The sequence below is a fragment of the Mytilus californianus genome, unplaced genomic scaffold (assembly GCF_021869535.1).
Source record: "Mytilus californianus isolate M0D057914Y unplaced genomic scaffold, xbMytCali1.0.p SCAF_8, whole genome shotgun sequence".
Taxonomy (NCBI): domain Eukaryota; kingdom Metazoa; phylum Mollusca; class Bivalvia; order Mytilida; family Mytilidae; genus Mytilus; species Mytilus californianus.
The window spans coordinates 10769302-10791801 of record NW_026262734.1 but is presented as its reverse complement, the minus strand read 5'-3'; the positions used below and the strand labels follow the sequence as shown (position 1 = coordinate 10791801).

Below are 22500 nucleotides of genomic sequence, written 5' to 3'. Positions count from 1 at the left end.
AAAGGATGTTTTATAACCGACTATGCAGTATGGGTTTTTCTCATTATTGTAAGCCGTACGTTTGCCTATGGTTGCTTACATCCACTTCATTTGAACTTTGTTGGATAGTTGTAACATTGGCAATCTTATCATATCTCCTTATTTTAATATACAAGAACCAAATCAAGGGAAGAGCTATATGACCAAAAGGGACCTAAATTAAATAGCTAAATTCATCTACGGTTGACTTTACCCGAGGGAGTTGAAACTATAATTTATTGATCATTTCAGAAAATTTCAGAAAATATTGTTACATGTATACATCATGTCATTACGGAGGCACTATCTACTGAGGTGATGATACCCTCGGGGAATTATAGTACACCATAAGTGGTATTCACTCAGGGCTATAAAAATGAAAATAACGATAGAAATGGACAATGAGGGTTTGTTAAGAACAAAACATTAAGACCAAAGGAGGATTTCAGCTTTAAAATTGTGAACTTTCTATTTAGGTAGCGCCTGCTTATGGAATTTATACCTTCCAGTTGATACGATATTCAAGACATTGCGTTTCTTATCATGATTTCCATGATAGAAGAAAATTGCTTACAAGAAACCTATTGATCCAAGGATTTTAATTGGAAAAGATGAAAAAAATGAAAACAACACGTTATAAATTTTATGCGCCCGAAGCGATTTTCTTGACTTGCCTTCATCAGGAACGCTCATAGCCGAATATTTGAAAGCCAAGGATGTATAAGCACCTAAACAGTTGAAGAGCTATAGTACCAAACAGATAATCCTAAGGAAAGTTTAACGGATGCAATCATGAGTTCTTTGTTATGGAATATCTGTATCCTGAACTGTCCTTTGATATGAGCTTTTGTTCTGTATTGTAAGTATCAATGAAACGATGAAACGTGTAATTGAAGAAAAAACAGTAATAAAGCGCTTTGAGTTTTTTCAAGTGCAAGTGAAGATTTTATGACACGAGTTGATATACCTTATCCCTTCTTTTCCAATCTTAATATATTAATATTGAAATTAATGATAAAATCATTATTAGAGAAATGAGTGATTTTGAGAGAATTAGAATTGAATCCCAAAACAATAAAAAAATCAAGATAAGTTACGGAATAAGAAATTGAAATCGGGAGTGCATGGTTATCATTAAAAAGTAAAATCTATTATATTTCCTGCTACTTAAAATCACATACAAACATATTATAAGTAAGAAAGACAAGAATCAAATTTCCGTAATTTTCAAACTTGACCTTTGTATCATATATGAACGGTTTTAATGTCATTTGCTGTTTATTCAAAAAGGACTTGCAACTAATGAACAGTTGGTGCAAACTAACACTCATCACTTGCATGGTGTTCTGTATTCATTTAGCAACAAAATGGATGGAACTAATATTAATAATGAAAACGAATACATCACCGTCTTTCCAACAGTAATTTGTGATGATATAACATCTGCAGAAAGTAACTCAAAATCTGGTAATGAAAATGAGAAAAAGAGCGGAAGAAGCAAGCACGAACACGAACTTGGTCAGTTCTTTGAAAATCCCGTATACGGCCAAGGAGATAATGACAGATGTTGTACTGGTGACATGGACACGGTACATTAACATAATAATCAATTCTACGTTGTCAAATCATTGAAGCGAGAAATTAGAAAATTCCGATGTTGTACGTTCGTGTTTTTCCTAACCACATTAGGCTTCTTGGTGCTGTCTCTAATATTGGCAATATTTATCTTTCTGGCTTTAATTTAATTAATGTTATAAATCGACGGGAACACTTTTAATTCAATATAACTAAACATTAAATAAAGACAACAGTAGTATACAGGTGTTCACAAGTCATAAATCGATTGAGAGAAAACAAATCCGGGTTTCAAACCAAAACCGAGGGAAACACATCAACTATTAGAGGAAAACAAAGGACCAACAGGAACACCGAAGTGCAACAAAAACAAACGCAAACACATAGAAACGAACTTTTTGATAACAACTGCCAAATTCCTGACTTGGTACAGGACATTTTAAGAAAAATGGTGGGTTGAACCTGATTTCATGGCATGCCAAACCTCCCGCTTTATGACAATGTTAAAAAATATCGCTAGAACACTACGTGACATAAATACAGCACAAACACATGAAAGAACATTCATAACAGAGAAACGCACAAAGAAATGATATAATAGTCGACACAACATGCAAACCACAGAACAACAACGAACATATTCCATCAACGAAAACACCACAGGATATCAAAAACAGTGACGCGCTTACGTAACTAACATGCAATCTCGAACTTTATACAATTATTTTCACAATACTCGTCCAAACAATTTTCATGACAATGATGGTATGGAAAGGCAATTTTATAATTATTTGGACTACACAACGATAAGACATAACAGATTATCCAACCGAAACCATAACAGAAACATCAAAATAAATCCATTAATGTTGGATGTACAAAACACCGAGACACGCCGCACAGTAATGAAAACTAACAGTATAACAGTCATATTCGGGAATATGACAATGATGGTATTGAAAGGCAATTTTATAATTATTTGGACAACAAACGATACGACATAACATATGATACAACAGAAATCATAACAAAAATATCAAAAATAAATACATGAATGATGGATGTACATAATACCGGGACACGTCGTATAGCAATGTAAAATTATTCACTCACGGTATAACCGTCATATTCGGGATAGGTCACGTTCGGTACTTAGCAGACAGACAACATAGATGTGAAACCACAATCTAAGACGTGGTAAAAATGTCATTAGTTATTTTAGACACAGACACATCGTATGGATCAACCAATTCGTGATGGTGTCCATAAAATTTACGGAGTGTCATTTTTAATCTTTCCTCCTCATAACTCTGTTGGAGCAGTTTCTGCGTAAGGATCACACTCCTATATATGAAGTCAGTATAGTGTGAATATGCACGAGCATAACGTATCAATTCAGATATGTACACACCATACGACGGAGCAGAGGGTATGTTTCTGCAGAGAAATGGGAAATTAATAATTGGGAAGTTGAAATCATCCCGTTTGTCATATATTTTAGTGTGAATTCGTCCATCTGAGTCAATATTGAGGAAAAGATCAAGGTATTAAAAGGAAATGAAATTGTTGTAGTTTTACCTTTAGTATCAATTGACTGAAACTGATACTGTCAACTTAAAAACAGATAATTTATTTATATATAGGTTTTGATACTTACACAATTGTTGCTGATTTATTTACCTGCATATTATTCTGAAGAAATTTATTTTTTATGTGTTTATAGATAAGTTTGAATCACATTTTTCACTAATGTTTTTAGCTCGCTGATATTGGCATGATACATATAATAAGAATATAAGTAAAAGTCTTCTCTTACTTTTTAGCTTTTGGTCATCATCTGTTACCGTCAAATACCCAAAGGAACCAAAGCGAAGAACATGAACGTAAGTACTTATAATTTTCCAGTAAATTGATACAAACACAATTTCAGAAATGTGCACAAAATATTTCAATTAATATACACAAAACAGTTCAATAAATATACACAAAAATTGTTTAAGTAAATGTACATATAAAATGTTGATGAATGTACTAAGAAATTAAAAGTAATACATATTTCAGCAATTATATACTACAATATTCGCATTTTCTCTTTTTCAAATATGAAAGGCGAAAACATGAATTTTGAAAATGCGAAAGGGTCAAAGGTAACATAACTAATTGGTTTTTCACTGCATTTATAGTCTTTACTTTTGGCTACTTACTGTTAAGTGACTCATTTTGTGAACCGGTTTTGTTGTTTGGACGTAAACTTACTTATAATGGTAGAAAAACAAAGGATATGGGGTATACATTCATGACACAAAATGAGTACATTCACAGCAAAACATCACACAAAGAGCAAGGGGGCAGCGCTTTCATTGCTGTTCTTCATCTAGAAAGCAGAGTGAGGCCTTCAAAATGGAACAACAAAAAACTCTCACCTCACTGCAATTTTGAGACGGCCTCTAGCACCGGTTTGAGCGGAATACTTTGCAAAATGATTTGGATAGACTTTGTAAGATGTAACACCACCAAATCGGGCCGGACAAAAAAAGAAGATACTGGAAAGTAGTATATATTTAAACAAATTAGTTCCTACGCATAGGTGTAAATATCAAACTATGTAGAATATATTTTAGTAATTGAAGTATCAAATGAAAGGTGAAGGACTGGTGATCCTTGTAGAAAACATATTGACTGATAAATTTGAAGAATACAAAAATGTATAAATGAATTATAAAGTGAGGGCATATATTGCCTGTTTCTCAAATATGAAGTACCTGGTTTGGTGTATCCAAAGATCCGGTAACCAGTACGGTCTGATGTATAAATAACGGTATATTGATCCCCCCACCCCGTAAATAGTTTAAAGTGAAATATTTAACGTGCATTAGAATGAAGGCCAAGCATAAGTGATGTGCGTCTTATTAAAATTTTAGTATTCAAACTAGCCTTAAATTGACAGAATGATGTGGCACACGTAAGAGAATTTTCTCAAGATAATCCACAGCATACTCGAGTGGCGCTTGAATCAACAGAGCTGGGAGTACAAATGAATTACAAAGTTAAAGAACATACAGAACCATAATTGTCTAATCCATGGATTTAATCAAATTCATAGAAAAAATACCAGGCTCATAATTTGGTATGCAACACTCATAACACTTGTCTTCACGATGGTAGTTGTGTTAAAACAGGAAACAGTTTCAATTGTAGTTGATTAAAAAGGATATTCAGGCAGTTTATGTGAAGGTAAAATGTAACACTTACAAAACAAAACAATGACCCATTACGTTCAAATACATCTAGTTATCTGTTTCGAAATGTTTTTTTTTTTTTTGTACATTATGGAGTTGTTCATAATTGATTGATTAGGAACAGATGGTTTTAAGTAAAGTAGCTTCGCGAATGGTCAATAAACACATCATAGATACCAGGATTAAAATTTTGTACACCAGACGCGTGTCTCGTCTTCAAACACTCACCAGTAACGCTCGACTCAAAAACGTTAAAAAGGCCAAATAAAGTACAAAGCTGAAAAGCATTGAGGATCCAAAATTCTGAAAGGTGTTGTCAAATACAACTCAGGTAATCTATTCATGGCGTTGAATATCCCACTTTAAATTCAGTGATAATAGTAAACATTTGAAGACAAAATATGTAAACATATCTGTCACATACAAAACAATAATTTCTTGCGCATAAGAACATTTATGATATCATAATGACGTCAGAATTGTGCACTCTCAAGACGAAAATCATAATGTTTACTAACTTTTTGGCTAAATTTTAATCGTTGTTGCTTCAAACGACATTGGCTAAATGCAAGGGCTATCATGATATTTGTCAGGATGAGTATCTGATCCATATACATGTACATAACTGCATAACAAATTTATTTTGGTCAAAGGGTGTGGCCAATTTTTTGTTCAGAAGTACAAACACCTTTCAAATGAATAAAACAGGCCAATATGACTAAAATCTTTTAAAATGGCATACTTTAAAAGCTTCTTTTATAACTTGTTACCCCGCTCTACCCAGGGTTGTTCGATGTTAATGCCGTAATATAATAAATTATTATGAATATTGTGATACTGGAAAATACATGGTAAAATGCACTAATCAAAAAGTGAACTAAACAAGCCCTAACCATTATATGTTTGTGGAACGTACTGGTGAAAGTTCATAAAAGTTAAATATCATTGTTTTACTATATCTATCACATAAACGTAACTGAATGAAAATAGAACTTTTAAGATTTGCTTCATCTGAATAATTTTATTTTAATAATCTGCTCGAAAACACTTAAAACCAAAAATTTAAAATCCTATAAATGCAAAAGTAATTGAATATACGGGGAGGTATTTCACCAAAAAGAGCATAAATATAATAACAAATTTCAACTAAAATAAACGTGAGGCGAAAGATACCAAAGGGACATTCAAATTCATAAGTCATAAAAATAGGCTGACTACGCCATGGAAAAAAAAAGTCCAAAAGACAAACAACAGTATAAAAAACACAACATGGGAAACTAAAGACTGAGAATCACGATCCCAACCAAAACCGGGGAGTGATCTCAGGTTATCCGGAAGGGTAAGCAGATTCTGTGGCATCCGTATGGTTGCTTATAAAAAAAAATTTTAAAATGTACAATCCCGGAAATAAGCCTAATCCGGTAGGTCACTTTCGAGGAAAAGAAGGACGGGATTGTGGTTACAACGATTGGAATATATCTTTCTTCATTTTTGAAACAGATATCCCATAACTGTCAACTGACATCTTGATGGCGTCCATAACATTTTCGAAAGGATGATTTCAACTTCACTACTTGGAACTTTAGGTTTAAAAGCTTCCTTGAGAGCAGCAACCTGAATGTTAAGCTTTGTCTTAAGGAGTCTGACGTATTATTAATTGTAAAAAAGATGATAAAACAAAAATTGACCAAGACAATTTATATATACAAAAGCCTACTAGTATTTATATATACATTTTTTTTATTATTTTCTAGTTACCACTTGCACCAGCAAGCCTTGTCTTCATGGTGCCAGATGTTCTATATCAGGAACCAGCCCTAGTTGTGAATGTTTAGATGGATATTCGGGAAAATTGTGTGAAGGTGTTTAATAGAACATATAAAAAGATAATAGAGTTATAATTTCCCACAAAAGAATAAGAACTTTAAAATTATCAGAAGTTTGTTTTGTTCTTGCATATTTATAACAAAACAATTAATGTTAGCTTTGCTTGCCAATTTTCATTCTTAAGTTAATTATATGTCAAATATTCAATATGCATGTTCAATAAATCTCTGATTATATAGCAGCAACATTAACGGTACCAATATATACATTTCCATTTAGATGATATGGTGGTTCATATAATGAATAAGTTACATTATGTTTGTACATATGCTTTCTTTTTGAACTGGTTTTTTTAGTGACACCATGCAGCAGCGATCCTTGTGTAAATTCTGGATTATGCTTCCCTGCAAATGAAAGCTATGTATGTGCTTGTCCGACAGGATATACTGGCAAACGTTGTGAAGGTAAAATATACAGAAATAGTATCGACATATTATGTTATCAACAATTTTGCATAAACAGAAAAGATTTTTAAAGGTACTTCTTTATTTAGAGGTATTAATTCCATTATTTTACAAACGACCCCATGGTCCATTTGAAGGTGCATCTTAGTCCGAGTAGAATAACATGTCGATTTGACGAAAAAATGGGCAAGTTAAATTTTCACTGTGTATTATTTTCGGTCATTGGGAAATGCACGGCCAAACAATCATTGTTGTGTACGAAGGTGTAAACAGCATAAACGTGATTGACTGACATAGAATCGATAACAAATAAATACGAGTACTTTAAACTAAAAAGGAACGTTAATTATGTACAATGTCAATGAATGATAAAAAATGAAAGGATTGATCATTTTTGTGATGGTAAAACAGAGCATTTGTAAAGCATATCTATGAAAATATCCTTGTAACCGTGATTTATATTTATTCATTTTACATTATGTGCAAAATGTTTGGGTTTACAAGAATCCAAAGATCGTCATTGATTAACAATGATGTACATGTCACTGTTGTTGTTTTGTCAATAAGTACGACATGTAGCCAATTTAGTTATTATTACAACAGATCTTAAATAAAATTGTACATTATTGTTATCTATCGATCGAGAAAAAGATTGATTTTATATGTGATTGTATTTAACCTTTAAAAGGTTTACATATATACTGATTTTGCATGTACTCGATAATAACAATATAATGTATGAAACGATTCCACAGCGATAAATCTTGGATTATACAGCGCAATTGAACTGGGGTCACAATTTCGCTTTTTTTTTTCTTTCTTTTTTTTTCTTTTTTTTTTTCTTTTTTGCTGCTATAAAAAGTAAATAACAAAAATACCTATCAAAACACATTAAAATTTACTCCGGTTAGTTTGATACGTAGATAAGATATAATTTAAGTTCAATACCTTCATTAAATGATGCTTATAAAGGATATTAAGCAAACAAATCTAGGAAATATAACATGCTTCATATGTATGTTTTCTATTTTAAAAATCAGATAGTTATATGTTGATTAAGATATAGACAAATGCTTAAAGTTCCTCTGCAAATATTTGTATGATAATAACACAGAAATCAAATTATGAAAGTATACAATGTACTATTACTCTGTATTGTACCAGACATCAATGAAGAAACATTTTGTATGTGGTCTATACAGGATCTGTAGGAATGTACACGTCTTAATGAAGTATAAACACCAAGAAAATAAGAAAATTACCTCCCTTAGTTCTATAATTGCCTGACATAATAATATATCACAAATTGTGATAGAATAGTAAATAAGAACCACAGTAAATAATATTTAAAAAAAATTATTAGTGTGCAGTCATGTGGTAAATTGCAAAAACAACAATTAAAAAAAACAACAAAAAAATGTTCATGGCGAGAACACATAAATTTTGAATACAATAGGTAGGTCTTGCAATATGAGGTCGACAGTGAGGTTGGATGTGAAACTTGGAAAATAAAGATATATTGGATAAGAACAGAAATTTAGTCTTGCAACAGTTGGCCATATCCGGACCCCTCAAATAATTGGTGCAAGTTTTTTTTAATTTGCAGTGAGCGTTGATCCATGAAATCTACTCTAAAGTCGGCCATCGATGTGTACGTGTAGTTTTCAATATCATTTAACGTTAGGTTAGATACTTTTAGCTCGCTTCAGTAACTGTAAGCATTCTTTCAAACTGTATTGTTTTTCTATAAATTTTTTGTATGATATTTTGTACTACCGACCTTCTTGTTGGTATCGTTGGAGCGTGGGAGCGTGTTCACATCAAGAGCGGGGTATTGTTGGTTCGAACCTCGACTGGGTCAAACAAAGACGTTAAAATTTGTATTTGTTGTTTCAACGATACACACGCGGCATATAAGAGTAAGAGCAAAGACTGGTAGGCTCGGATTAAGAAATGTGTCCAGGTAGGGTGATTTGTCTTCCTGCGAACTGCTACCTTGTGAACTTACACGTCAAAATCCGTCTATTACAAAGCAGGGTTAATTTTTATATTATATTTACATGTTGTCATCCTGAATATGCATTTAATATGCCGCTGGATGTTAAGCAGCCATCCATTATCATCACTTTTTAATTACCGTTACTATATAGTGGAGTGTTTTTCTTCTACTGGTTTATACTTCTTTGATTTCCACTGATCAAAATTAAAAAAAGGCAGGTGATATTTTTGAACCACACACTTCTGCCTGTTGGGGTATCTTTGGTGGTAAATAATATTAAATCAAATGTGCCTGCTGGGATATCTTTGACAGTAAATACTATTAAATCAACTCCGTATTTTTCAGTCATGGGGTGGTTTTGAGCTCATTATTCTGTATAGGCATTTTTCTGTTACAAAAGACTTTATGTTGACTGACTCTTAATGTTTTGTTTTGTTGGTTTGCTGTCACATTAATGTATACTTTATCTCCTTTTATTCAAAACGAAAGGAATGACTTGGGTATAGAAATATTGGTATCTCTAGATTTTTCTCGTTCGACAGTAACCCCTTGCTAAAGGGATGCGTCCGTTTGGCTGTGCAGATATATAAAACGTAGCTATATCTGGTCAAAAAAGAAATATCCGATGCCTCGTGTAGTGAGAGTTTTACGCTATCTTTACGTTAAAAAACAATTTGAAAAACTCTTTGAGGGGAAAATACGATCTATGCACAGGTTAAATGATTGAAATCTTTAAACAACAACAACAAAGGTCAGCTAAATCTTCAAATAAGTCGCATGACTGATTTTAAACATTTTGTGCGACTTTTGAAAACACGATTGACAATATATAAATTGTTGCCCTTTAAAACATTTTTTATCCATATTTTTTTCTTTTATGACAACTATACCAGATAAATAAAAACACTTGAAACAGCAAATTTTGTCACCTAGAAGAGACTGCAATCGTTGTACGCTCCAATCAATGAAGTTTCTTTTTCTGTTCTTCTCCCATCCCCTTAGTTTGACAGGAAAGGATACAATGTTTAATGGAAATGTGAAAATCGAGGAAAGAAATGCTAAAATTTACGTTTATTGCAGATCTTCTTGCTATTGGAGAAAAAAAATCTAAAATAAAATCATAAAATCATAAAACATCAAAAGTCCTTAGACTATTTAATTATGATTCCATTCTGGATCTTCAAACACCATATTATAAATCAATCTCAATCAATACAATTGAAAATCCGAACTAAAGTTATCGTTTATTGAGTTGTATGTAGTATTCAGCTGAATGTTTAGTTCCCACCATACCTCTGTTATTTCAGATAAAACCGATACGATTTACAAACCTTTCATAGACGTTTTCAAACCTATCCATGTATATGCAAGTTCAAAAATGTCATTTCTACTGAAACCCTCGCTTAAAAAATCAAATTTGAGACAATTACCAACTGAAGACTATGAATTATACATCACTAAATGAAGCTGATTTTTTTATTGTTCCCTTAACTCCAGTGGCAAATATGTCATTCATATTCACAACAAGATGCAAAGCTGATCAACCTGAAGCAAATGTTAACAATTTTAGAGTGACACTTTAATAAGATAGAGCGATGGCTAGAGGTAAAACGTATGCCGTACTAGAATAAAGTTGAACCATGGTCAATATCGTAAGTTAAGCTATTAGCCCCCCTAAACTCCTGTTCTAGCCAACATTTCCCGGTTTTGGACAGGCTGGTGTTTCCACTCAAATACCGTCTGATTATTGACTGGAGATAGTCAACCAAAAGATCATCTGAAATTGTTAATTATGGTATTTCGCTGACTTTTTTTTCACGATCCTATTTTGGACCCCCTGATTCCAAGAGGGCGAGTCTAATTAGTCATGCCCGATTAACTTTAAGTGAACAGAACCTAAACTTAAAGACCTACACTGGGTTAATAAGATTGAGGTACGATGATTAAACAAAAGAGATCCTTTATAAAATGTGATCGTCCCAGGTATCTTAGATAACTATTTTGCGTTGAATAACAATGAAAAATGCACGAACAGGTTTGTAATGATGATAATAGCAGCTACGTATGTGTTTGTCCAATAAGATATACTGGAAAAACATGTGAAGGTAGTATGTTCGACTTCTAGCCTACATGTGCTTGCTATTTATCCTTTAAGTTCAAAAGTTCAAAGCATAGAAGCACTAATTTACAATTTCAAACACTTTTTGAGGTCTGATCTCGGATTTGATTTACGAATTCATGCTCTCGAGGTATCACAAAGAATCCACAAAGACCTCAGCTACAAGACATTGGTTTCTGAAATGTTGGCCCTTGTTTCCGAAGGTACTGGTCATAAGATGGTCTAAGTCCTTAGTGATTTCTTTGCATGTCTCAAAAGTTTAGATCAATTCTAAATTTCTCTTAAAATTAAGACAACACAAAATATGTCATAAGATGGTCTAAAGATAATCATAGAATTATTCTTTCACATTTAAATTGATTATACATATGTTTTTCTACATTCATTTTTAACCCCGCCGCATTTTTTCGCCTGTCCCAAGTCAGGAGCCTCTGGCCTTTGTTAGTCTTTTATCATTTTTAATTTTAGTTTCTTGTGTACAATTTGTAGTTTAGTATGACGTCCATTATCACTGAACTAGTATACATATTTGTTATGGGGCCATCTGAAGGACGCCTCCGGGTGCGGGAGTTTCTCGCTGCATTGAAGACTCATTGATGGCCTTCGGCTGCTGTCTGCTCTATGGTCGGGTTGTTGTCTCTTTGACACATTCTCAATTTTATTTTCCTGCTTTGAAGATGTTATCTCGAGAACCTCGATATATTTTTAATCATTGTCTGTGCCTTAGTACCTTTATATAGATTTATATAGATTTAAAATAATTTTACAGTTGATTCATGTGATTGTTTTCCTTGTGTTAATGGAGGAACAAAATCTGTCAGTGTTCATGTAGAAGTGGCTTCTCTGGGTCATCATGTGAAGGTATTTTTGTTTTTATGTGAATGTTTCTGTTGCTTTTACCATTTCATTTTCGTTGTAAGCAATTGTTTTTAAAATCTATATAACAGGGACATACAATCGATTCATAGTAATAATATTAGTAAATAAGTGAAAATTGATCTTAATTGAACTAGACATTATCTAAGGTAATCAAACATTAAAACTGTATCTATTTGTTTTTTAGTCAGATACCCAATTTACTAGTTCAAACAATGCAACCAATTCCAACGGATCGAAAATAAATTTGAATGTAGTGAAAATATGAAATAAAAACGTAGTTGACATGGCTTACACAAGAGTGTTGCTCATCTTTTTCTAAAGTGTCAAACAAGAACGTTATAAATACGATTTCCTGTGTTTATATAAAAAAGAAGATGTGGTATGATTGCCAATGAGACAACTCTCCACAAGAGACCAAATGACACAGAAATTAACATATATAGGTCACCGTACGGCCTTCAAAAATGAGCAAAGCCCATACCGCACAGTCAGCTATAAAAGGCCCTGAAATGACAATGTAAAACAATTCAAACGAGAAAACTCACGGCCTAATTTATGTACAAAAAATGAACGAATAACAAATATGTAACACATAAACAAACGACAACCACTGAATTACAGGCTCCTGACTTGGGACAGGCACATATATACAGAATGTGGCGGGGTTAAACATGTTAGCGGGATCCCAACCCTCCCCCTAACCTGGGACAGTGGTGTAACAGTATAACATAAGAACGAACTATAAAAATCAGTTGAAAGAGGCTTAACTCATCAGAAGGATAAAAATACAAATACTACAAATACAAGTGGACGTGGCCGGGTACTTGTACATCCAAACAACAAAAAGATACTAAGTACAGATCTGAGAGTACTCGCAGTTATTGACAGCTAGTTCAAAGCCACTAACAACTAATTAAAAAAATCATGCATCTATAACTAAATTATCAATCCGTTCACATCCAACATCCAATGGATTTAGTGTAAAGACGTCATAAATAGTCGGAGAAAAACATGACCTTGTGCAATGCCAAGATACAGGTATCGACAGATTGTAGATCCATGAATGTGTATATGTATATAACAATAATAATATGTTTGTTACCTCTTATTGGAATGACGAGATTTAAACATCGGTAAATTACATACGCATTAATTAATTCCAATTCAGCTGATGTAATATTTATGATACATAGAAAAACTTTTGATTCTATGAATTATATCGATCTGAAAAACTGAAGTTCAAAGAAATATTTAAGTAAAAAAAGAGGCTGATTTGATTTTTTATGTTATTTGCAGTAACACCTTGTAGCAACCAGCCATGTTTTCACGATGGTAGTTGTTCTATATCAGGACACAGATTCAGTTGCAATTGTTCAAAGGAATTTTCGGGTAAACTATGTGAAGGTCAGTTAATCATAATATATTTGAGGAATAAATTGCATCATTTAAGAACACGATTTAATCTACATAAACGTTTACAACATTTTTGAGAATCGATTTTGTTATCTGATTGTGATTTTTTTTTTGACTTCATATTAAAAAGAAAATATCATATCGCCCATTACAGGTGCATTGTACGTTATTCCGGTAAGTATGAAACGTAAATGAAGTATATGAGGACTTTTAAATAGCTGTTTAAAAGCAATTTGAACAATGAAAAAATATTTAGAAAAATGTATGGTATTTCCTGAGCGATTTGTATTGTCAATAGGATGACAATTTCAATATCAAGTCAATTAATAATGAAAATTCATTATTATACCCGAACAATTCACAATACGTTATGTTCAACTTTACTATACAATTGTTCTCAATAAAATAAATCTATATTAAAATGTGAAAACTACTACATAATATATTTAGATGTTTGTCTATCTTGTTCCAGTGACACCATGCAGCAGTAGTCCGTGTGTGAATTCTGGATCATGCTTAAATGTCAATGGCAGCTATCTTTGTGTTTGTCCTAAAGGATACTCTGGCAAATTATGTGAAGGTACACATTACTGATCCTTATTGACACTTTATATAATAGAATTAGCATATGAGACAATATCTTCCCAAATTTTGTTTGATATAAATCATATTATCTTAGATAATCGCACTTTCTCTGTCAATAAAGTTCTGATCACAGTTAACAATGTAGCATTAACACAGATATTCATAAATATGAAAATAAGGAGTTGTTGTATGATTGCCATTGGGACAATTATCCAGCAAAGGGCAAATGAAGTGGATGTAAGCAATTATAGGCAACCGTACGGCCTTGAACAATGAGAAGAACCTATACTTTCTAGTCGGCTATATATTGAACTTTGTTGATATCTGTCAGATCAATACGTTATTAAACGGCATTTGAAGATATTCCTAGAGTGTTATTAAAAGAGAGGCGAAAAATACCAAAGGGATATTCAAAGATAAGATTTAAATATCATCAATTATTTATAGTTTTATATAAGACAAATACGCTTAGTAAGTTTTTAAATGTACCAGTTCACATGGTGACAATACTAAAGTAAGTGTTATCAACTTGCTGTTTTTAATTTGCCTTTGTAAATTCAAGGTTAACTGTATTGGCCTCGAGACTTGAAGAGTCGACGGTCAACATAACTGATCGAATATCTATTCCAGGACTTATACAGAAAAAGCCAGTTTATAACAATTTTATTAAATAATTTTTTGTTATTCTATTAAAGTAAGAAACTTACTTTAATCAGGTGCAAGTCTACAAAAAAGCATCGATGGGAAAGAAGCAAATCGCACAGGAACGTGGACACAAATTAAACCTTTCCAAATTACAAAAGCAGCAATTTACAATTTCAAACTCTACCTTTGGTCTGGTCTAAAATTAAACTTACAATAAAATAAAATAGTGATAAGAATATTATTTCACATGAAGTTGAGCACGCCGTTATATATATCTAAATAAATTTCACAGTTGATCCGTGTGACGATTTTCCCTGTGGAAATGGAGGAACAAAAAAAGTGTCAGGAAAAGCCTGCAGTGTACATGTAGAAGTGGATTCTCTGGATCATCATGTGAAAGTATGTTATTCCTTGTGTGGACGTTTTAAATGCTAGCATTTTACAGTCATCAGACTTACTTTCATATTAGTACTTTAAACAGTCAATGGAGATGAGTATTGAGCAAATTTGATATAATGTAGTCTGCCATTATAACGGTATATTTCTTATAGTAATTTTTTCCATAAAGGAAGGCAACCGATTCCTACGGATTGAAAATACTTGCATATGTAAGAAAAATAAAAAACTGAATACGTTTTTTAGGCTAGGGTAATATTAAGTTTGATGAGTTTGATCTATTGATGTTTCCCATTGATAAGGGATTTTCCGTTTTGAATTTTTTTTTCCGATTTACGCGATTCAATTATTGAGGATTATAATTGTTTACGCCAGACGTGAGTTTCGTTTACGAAAGACTCATTGGTGACCGACGAATTAAAGAAACATTAAAAGGCCAAATAAAATACGAAGTTGAAGAACATACTACTTTCATCTTAAATTATACCTGAGGGTTATTGTTTCTTTTCTTTAATATCGAGTAGTAAAACGATATACACCAATGTATACGATGAAATATATTGAACAAAATTTGATTCTAGAAATCATATAAACAATATTTAAAAAAGTTCCCACTGAAGGAATTATCAAAGCAACAATGGAGGCTGATATTTATTTTTTAAAGTTGTTTGCAGTAACACCTTGCACCAGCCAACCTTGTTTATATGATGGTAGTTGTTCTATATCAGGAAACAGCTAAAGCTGCAATTGTTCAAAGGGATTTTCGGGTAATTCATGTGAAGGTAAGTTTACCAAAATATATATGAAAATAAGCCTCATAACTTGAAGCACGATTTCATTTTTGTTACTGTTTTAGACTTTCTTTAGAAAAGAGAGGCGAACGATACCAAAGGGACATTCAAACTCATAAGTTAAAAATAATCTGACAACGCCATTGCTAAAACAGAAAAAAGACCAACAGACAAACAGCAGTACACAAAACAGTACACAAAACACAACATAGAAAAGAAAAGATTGAGAAGCACGAACTCTACCAAAAACTGGAGGATCTCAGGTGATCCGGAAGAGTAAGCAGGAGCGATGTAATATACTGGAGATAAAATTTGTATTCTGATAAAGGATTAATTGAAAAGACATGTCCAGTCACCCATCACGTTTACATCTAATTAATGCCGGTGGTCCTATATTTAAACGCAGTATACGTCAGGTTTATATCTTATGTAGTGAGGAAGAAAAATTGAACAATAAAAATTCAATTAAAGAATGTGTAATTACTTTACTGTATACATGTAGGTTACATTTTCAATCTGGACCGTATCATTATCACAGCGATACACTTTGAATTTTCACATACTTTCCAATGCAATTTTCTTATCATCATGAATTAAGTTTGATTTGTCCGATAAGTACATGCAATTCTGATAAATAAAGTAAATCTTTATGAAAATATGAATATTACTATTTAAAAATCTAAATAAATAATTTTTCAATTTTGCTCTAGTGACACCATGTAGCAGTAGTCCTTGTGTACATTCTGGATCATGCTTAAATGTTAATGGCAGCTATGTATGTGTTTGTTCAATTGGATATTCTGGAAAATTATGTGAAGGTACAAATTCTTGATCTTTATTCTGTTTATTAATTATAAAAGAAAATAACTATTAAGGATTTGTTTGATAAAAATAAAATTGATGACACAGATTTTCATAAAGTTACTGCAATTTCTATGTCAATAATGTTCTGGTCACAGTTACCGCTTAAAGACAAATGCTGGAAATTTTGTCAATTTCCTTCATATCATTCAGTATTGAAACACCATTTGTATGTTATGCAAGAAGTTATTTTATTGAAGATGAAACAAGATAATAAGAATTTGTTTACTTTTGTAGTAGACAGACACGTTAAGCTAGCTTTTTAATATGCTAATCCACAGGTTTCAATAACACTGAACACATGTCTTATCTGAAATATAATGGCGACTCATTTGCTACAAATCGTTGCTCTTAATCTAAAGAGTACAAAGCAAATTAGCAGCAATTTACAATTTAAAAATATTTCTTTGTCCTAATCTTGGATTTAACAAACAACCCCATCCACTTGAGACAGGAACCCTATCAAAAAGCAACCAATACAATCTCTGAAATCATATATTTTGGTGTGGAATCTTGTGTCTAATTAGTATTGCAATAAAAATAATTACATAACGATAGGAATATTATTTCTCATGAAATTGTGCACCCTTTGATATCTGGAATAATTTCTCAGTTGATCCATGTGACGGGTTTGTTTGTGACAATGGAGGAACAAAAACTGTATCAGGAGCAACCTGCCAGTGTACATGTAGAAGAGTATTCTCCGGATCATTCTGTGAAGGTAAATAAAACTCATAACTGGAAGCGCGATTCTATCTATGTTAATACTGTTAGACTTTTTTCAGAAGCAATGTAATAAACTGGAGATGAAATTTTTATTCTGGTGAAAGATTAAGTGAAAAACAAATGTCCAGTCATCCTTTACGAACTGCATTCGACTTATTTCCGCTATATTAAAACGAAGTATACCTCAGATTTATATCTAACGTAGTGAAGATGAACAATTGAACAATAAAATTTCAATTCAAAGAATGTAGAATAATTTTACTATATGCATGTAGGTTACATTTTTAATTTGGAGACCGTATCATTATCACAACGATACATTATGAATTTTAACATACTTTCCTAATATGCAATGTTCTAATCATTATGAATAATGCTGTATTTGCCAATACATAGCTCTGATAACTCTATATGAAAATAACTACTTAAAAATCTAAATATATGATTTTTCGATTTTGCTCTAGTGACACCATGCAGCAATAGTCCTTGTGTCAATTCTGGATCATGCTTAAATGTTAATGACAGCTATGTATGTGTTTGTTCAGATGGATATTCTGGCAAATTATGTAAAGGTACAAATAATTGATCATTACTATCACTTTATCTATAAAAATAATAAAAAAGGACATTATCTTTCAAGGTTTCATTTGATTTAAATCATATTGATGAAACAATTTTTAAAAGAGAATTGCAATTTATATGTAAATAAAGTTCTAATCAGAGTTAACTCAAAAACCAAAAGTATTATACAAGGAGTTTTTTTGATGAAGATGAAACAAAATAATAAATTATTTAGAGCTGTATTAGACAGACACGTCAAGATGGCTTTTTAATGTGTTTATACACATGGAAACAATACAACTGAACACCTGTCGTATCTGAAATTAAGTGTCGACTCATAGCCTGCAAATTTAGTGTCCACTCATAGCCTGCAAATCTTTGATTTTCATCAATGATACAAAACACATAAGATCAATTTACAATTTCATGGTTTTTCTTTGTCCTGATCTTATATTTAACCAACAAATGCATCCCGTGTGGTAAGGACCTTATCAAACAGAAAGGCGGAAAACGATCTCCGCGACTGCGTATTTTTGAGTGGAAACATTTATCTAAGTTTTTGTAGATATCATTAAGATAGTTCATATAATGATATTATTTCACATGGGCTTGTGAACTCTTTGATATCTGAAATAATTTTACAGTTGGTCCATGTGACGGTTTTCCTTGTGATAATGGAGGAACCAAAACAGTATTAGAAACAAAGTGTCAATGTACATGTAGAAGTGGTTACGCTGGATCATCATGTGAAAATATTTCTGTTTTTTTTATATTGACGATTCTGTTGCTCATGCTGTTTCATTTTCGTTGTATGCAATTGTTTATATTTTAGTTCGTTTCTGTGTGTGTTACATTTAAATGTTGTGTTTTTGTTGTGTCGTTGTTCTCCTCTTATATTTGATGCGTTTCCCTCAGTTTTAGTTTGTAACCCGGATTTGTTTTTATCTCTATCGATTTATGAGTTTTCAAACAGCGGTATACTACTGTTGCCTTTATTTATAAATGACTTAAATCAGTACATGTATAACAAAAAAAGCTATTATTCATAAATGGACGATGTATATAATATAATTACAAGACATTTAATCGATTCATAGTAAAAAGTCTTACTTTAACATTAGTAAATTAACCAATTAATCGAAATGTAAATTGATCTAATTTGAATTGGAAATTATCTAAGGTAATAAACATTAAAACTGTATATCAAAAAGAACATACTTCTTTTAATCAGATCACCCATTTTACTAGTTTAAGCAATGCGACCAATTCCAACGGAAAGAAAATAAATGTAAATGTAGTAAAAATATGAAATACAAACGTTGATGACATGGTCTATACAAGAGGGTTGCTTGTCTTTTTCTCAAGTTTTAAACAAAAAACGATATCAAAAATTTCTTTTGGAGTTCATGCGATTCCCTTGGTTAATGTTAACCTCTTATCCGATTGACGAGATTTAAACATCGTTAAACTATATCGCATTATTTTTTTTCCAATTCACATGATGTAATATTTATGATACATAGAACAACGTTTTATTTTATGAATTATAATAGAAAACCAAAGGATATGATGTATCTATCCATGACACAAAATCAGAACATGCACAGCAAAAACACACAAAAAGCAACTGGACAGCGCTTTAATTGCTGTTCTTCATCTCAAAGTCACAGTGAGGCTTTCAACACGAAACAAAAAAAAATCTCATCTCACTGCAAGTTTTAGACGACGCCCCCAACACCGGTTTGAGCGGAATTCTTTGCAAAATGATTCGAATAGACTTTGTAAGATGTAACACCACCAAATCGGGCCATGTCAAAAAAGAACATACTGGAAGATAGTACATATTTAAAACAAAACTGTTCCTACGCACAGGTGTAAATGTCAAACTATGTAGATTACGTTTTAGTAATTAAGATATCAAATGAAAGGTAATCCTGGTGATCCTTGTAGAACACATATTGACTGATAATTTTGAATAATACAAAAATTAATGAATGAATTCTAAAATTAAGGGGAATATATAGTGTCTGTTTCTCCGATATGAAGTACCTGGATTTATGTATCTAAAGTTCCGGTATCCTTTACGGTCTGATGTTTAAATAACGGTATATTGATCCCGTTTCATAGAATGTTTGGAAGTGAAAAAATTAAGGTGGATAGGAATGAGGACCAAGAATAGGTGGTGTGCATCTTTTTAAAATTTAAGTACATCAACTGGCCTAAAATTGATATATAAATCTGAAAAAAATTGAAACTCAATGAAATATTTAAGTATAAGGAAAGGTTCGTTTTAATTCTTATTTTATCTGCAGTAACACCTTGTAGTAACCAGCCTTGTTTTCACGATAGTAGTTGTTCTATCTCAGGACACAGCTTCAGTTGCAGTTGTTCAAAGGGATATTCGGGTAAACTATGTGAAGGTAATATAATCATAATATATCTGAAAAAAATGGCATTATATGAGAACACGGTTTCATCTGTATAAATGTTTACGACATTTTTGAGAACCGAAAAAAAACAGTTCATATCAAAAAGAAAATATTAAATCGTCCTTTACAGGTGCATAAAACGTTATTTCCGGTAAGTTTGAAACGTAAATGAAGTATATGAGGATTTTTAAATAGATGTTTGAAAGCAATTTGAACAATGTAAAGAATGTATGGTATTTTTTCCTGAGCGGGTTAATTGCGAAAAAGGAAGACAGTGTCAATGTCAAGTAATTTAATACGAATATTCATTATGATACCCAAACCTACGAACAAATCATAATAAGTTATTTTTTACTTTGCTTATTACCTTACTTGATAGGGACTTTCAGTTATGAATTTTCCTCGGGGTTCGGTTTTTTTGTCATTTTATTTTTTGCTGTAAAATTGTTATTATAAATAAAATGAATCTATATTAAAATGTGCAAACTTAATAAATTCATATTGTTTTTCCATCTTGCTTCAGTGATACCATGTAGCAGTAGTCCGTGTGTAAATTCTGGATCATGCTTAAATGTCTATGGCAGCTATCTATGTGCGTGTCCCAAAGGATACTCTGGCAAATTATGTGAAGGTATAAATTACTGATCATTATTGTCACTATAGTTTTATTTAATATAATTAGCCTAAGAGACAATATCTTCCTACATTTTGTTTTGATATAAATTATATTATCTTAAATAATCGCAATTCTCTATCAATAAAGTTCTGATCACAGTAACAAATGTAGCGTTAACACGGATATTCTTGAATATAAAATAAAGAGATGTGGTATGATTGCCAATGAGACAACTATCCACCAAAGTTCAAATGAAGTGTGTATATGCAATTATAGGCACCAGTACGGCCTTCAAGATCTTCAACTACAGTCGGCTATATTTTGAACTTTGTTACTTTTTGTCAGATCAATATGTTATTCGGAATTTGTATATATTGCAAGAGTTTTTTTTTTATTAAGGAAGATACAATTTCAATATCATCAAATATCTATAGTTTTGTATAAGACAAATATGCGTTGTTAGTTTTTAAATGTATGTTCACATGGTGACAATACTAATGTAAGGGTTATTAACTTGCTGTTTTTAATTTGCCTTTGTAAATTCAAGGTTAACTGTATTGGCCTCGAAACTTGAAGAGGCGACGGTCAACATAACTGATCGAGTATTTTTTCCAGGACTTATATAGAAAAAGCCAGTTCATAACAATTTTATTAAATGCTTTTTTGTTATCCATTAAAATAAGAAACTTACTTTAATCAGGTACAAGTCTACAAAAAAACATCGACGGAAATGAAGCAAATCGCACCAGAACGCTGACACAAATTAAACATTTTTGTTTTACAAAAGCAGTAATTTATAACTTCAAACTCTACAATTGGTCTGGTCTAAAATTTAAAGTTACAATAAAAAAAATAGTGATCAGAATATAATTTTACATGAGACTGAGCACCCTGTTTTATATCTAAATAAATTTTACAGTTGATCCGTGTGACGGTTTTCCCTGTGGAAATGGAGGAACAAAAACAGTGTCAGGAACAGCCTGTCAGTGTACATGTAGAAGTGGCTTCTCTGGATCATTATGTGAAAGTATGTTTTTCCATGTGTGGACGTTTTTGATGCTACCATTTTATTTTCGTGGTATATTATTGTTAAAAAATGTCTCTGACCAGTATAACATATCACACCGCTATCTACAACGATCAGCGATTTCTTTTTTAAACTCAGCATCCAGAAAATCATTTTATAGTAATAAGACTTGTTTTTCATATTAGTACATTAAACAGTCCATGGAGATGATTATTGAGCAAATTTGACATCATGTAGTAGATAGGAAAAATACATAACTGAATACTTATTTTGAAGGTAGGTTTATATCAATTGATTTACGCGATTCGAACATTGCGGATTATAATTGTT

General features: G+C 32.0%; 1 protein-coding gene across 1 annotated transcript; it reads left to right on the top strand.

Moving 5' to 3' along the window:
• Positions 1-412: 412 nt before the first annotated feature.
• LOC127711876 (fibropellin-3-like) lies at positions 413-21172 on the top strand. Its single transcript, XM_052218040.1, has 7 exons — positions 413-425; positions 6587-6694; positions 7016-7123; positions 12011-12102; positions 13984-14113; positions 20411-20518; positions 21051-21172. Exons 1-7 carry the CDS (start codon positions 413-415, stop codon positions 21170-21172), a joined length of 681 nt encoding a protein of 226 aa, XP_052074000.1.
• Positions 21173-22500: the final 1328 nt, after the last annotated feature.

Coding starts and splice junctions, on each gene's coding strand:
- LOC127711876 (XM_052218040.1), top strand. Junction 6,695..7,015: donor TTCGGGAAAATTGTGTGAAG/GTGTTTAATAGA, acceptor TGGTTTTTTTAG/TGACACCATGCAGCAGCGAT. Junction 7,124..12,010: donor TACTGGCAAACGTTGTGAAG/GTAAAATATACA, acceptor ATAATTTTACAG/TTGATTCATGTGATTGTTTT.